The sequence below is a fragment of the Dichomitus squalens genome (assembly GCF_000275845.1).
Source record: "Dichomitus squalens LYAD-421 SS1 unplaced genomic scaffold DICSQscaffold_440, whole genome shotgun sequence".
Taxonomy (NCBI): domain Eukaryota; kingdom Fungi; phylum Basidiomycota; class Agaricomycetes; order Polyporales; family Polyporaceae; genus Dichomitus; species Dichomitus squalens.
The window spans coordinates 1-2,238 of NW_006767322.1; the positions used below are offsets into that span (position 1 = coordinate 1).

The 2,238-nt window shown below is 55.3% G+C and overlaps 1 protein-coding gene across 1 annotated transcript; it reads right to left on the reverse strand.

The window, feature by feature from the left end:
* Nucleotides 1-874: 874 nt before the first annotated feature.
* On the reverse strand, nt 875-1,750 carry DICSQDRAFT_176123 (uncharacterized protein; the record flags this gene model as incomplete). The annotated part of the gene is made up of 5 exons (XM_007371897.1): nt 875-901; nt 955-1,048; nt 1,106-1,528; nt 1,589-1,602; nt 1,661-1,750. 5 exons carry the CDS (start codon nt 1,748-1,750, stop codon nt 875-877), a joined length of 648 nt encoding a protein of 215 aa, XP_007371959.1.
* Nucleotides 1,751-2,238: the final 488 nt, after the last annotated feature.

Below are 2,238 nucleotides of genomic sequence, written 5' to 3' on the forward strand. Positions count from 1 at the left end.
CTGGGGGCCAATGGGCACTCAAATACAGACATGGAAGTACCGCACGCATATCCATACTTCAAAACATTGTGGATTTACCTGGGTACGCGTGTGGTCAACCAACAGGGCCGTGATGCGCTGTCATGGAGTAGTCCCTGTGACCGTGATATGGCCTGTTTAGGCAGGTCGGGTGGTTTAGACGCCGGAGAGAAAAAATCCGCGCGTTCACGGACTTATGCAAGGCGCTGTAGTACCGGGCCTGACTCCCAGTGAGAATCGACATGGGCTTGGCTGTTTTAGGCCGATTAGTACTGTATCTAGTGGGGAACCCCGACCGTAATCTCAATTCTACTGATATCCCTACTTCGGCTGTATGCGGCTGGATAAGGTGGTACGGTCGCACGATGCCATACAACCATACGTTGGGTCAGCTAGTATGTTATCGGTTGTGGCTGGTTGTGCTCGGGTTGCGCTGGGGTCTGGTCGGGCAGGGATGGTTGTCATCGATACACGTCATTGGATGCGAATTGATTCATACTGTATACAGTTGGATGTTGTCGTATGGCTACACGTTATGATACAGCTACAAACAGAAACCGCGGAATGGACAGGGATCACAGTGGAAACAGTTGGTTTTGGTGGGATACAGATGGGATGAACCTCTCATGCCACTGGCACGCGTACCATGCAGCAGTGGAGCTGCCCGGAAGCGAGCCACTGACACAGCAGGGAGGCCGACGCTTCCGACATTCGACTTGAGCGTGCCCGATTGCGATACTTGCGACGACCTGAAGGTGGCCTCATCAGTAGGGCTCGGCAAAGGGACTCAATAGTGGTGCTCCTCACGTACCGGGTTCGGCAATGGGACTCAATAGCGGTGCTCCTCACGTAACGTCTACGAGGGAGCAACGCGTCCGAGTTTCTGCGTCGAGACTTTGAGCAAACGGACACAGGGACACGATTCGGGCGACTTACCCTGCGATCCGAGGAGCTTAGGGTCTTGTAGTGCGCCTCAAAGGCCTCCAGGGTGCCATTGGAATCCGTGTACCATTTGCGCGCGTAGACCCATCTATGAAAGCGAGTGAAACTGGGACCTAGAACTGTGAGTAAATGAAGAGGTACGTACTTTGCACCCTTCAGGTCAGGGGGGGGAGGCCACTGCGTCGTCTTGCGAGGGCCACGCGTTTTTTTCGACGTCGTGACCTCCGAGGGCTTGTCGGCATGCTCGTTCGGGGGAGCAGTGCCCATGGAGGTCATGTCTTGAGGCGGGGACGCAGAGATGTCCACACCACCCTCCGCGGGGACTTCGGGATTGGTGGGCGTGGGCGGCGAAGCAGGCGCGGGAACAACGTCGGTGGCGCCCGAGACCGTGGTGAGTGTGGTGAGAGACGCAAGGGGCGACAGTGCAATCGCGGGGGGCTGCGTGGACTGAGCTGACGTCGCCATAGATGATGCAGAGGTGGAGGCGGGGGCAGTATCAGGCGGAGGTACTACAGACGGTGGAGGGGCGACAAGTCCGGAGGGGCGGTGATCGAGCTGCAATGCCGTCCTGTGGGCGACATGCAAACTAATGGGTTATCAGCGAGTGCGGCCGACTAAAACTACATACGTGGCTGGGGCGATCTAGTGGAACGAATACATGTCAGCAAAGCGGCGCGTGTGTGAGCATCCAACTTCTTACCACAGACAGCAACCTGGGAGCTGCTCGCTCCTTGCCTTTCCATGCTTTTGATGGCGCAGGAGGGGCTTCGACTGATTGAGAGGCATGCATGGATTATCGTGATGTGCTAAGGTGTCGGAATGCGGTCAGGTGACGTGTCAGATTAGATTAGATTACCTTACCTTCCTGTTATAGTAGACAAGCACTGCCACCTGCCAGCGCTGTAGACAGTGCTGGCTTCGCTCCTTCCTTTCCTCAGTCAGTGATCTTCCCACTAGACTGAGGTATGTTCATCTTCTATTCCCATACTATACTGTACTCATATGGTTCTTAGAGTCCTCTGTACAGGTATAGTCCTAATACAGTCAGTGATCTTCCCACTAGACTGAGAGTCCTCTGTACAGGATCTCTTAGGTTATGAGCCCTGGCTCCTCCAGCTGAGTTCTTACTCCTCATCACACCACCACTCCCCTGTGTCCAACTCAGAGTTGCACACATACTACCAGGTGTACGACTTTGAGTCCACCCTGCTCCCCATCTCTTGTGCCAGCACACCGGCGTTTTTTCCCGCGCTTAAGCGCCCACACTTCGCCCTCAGG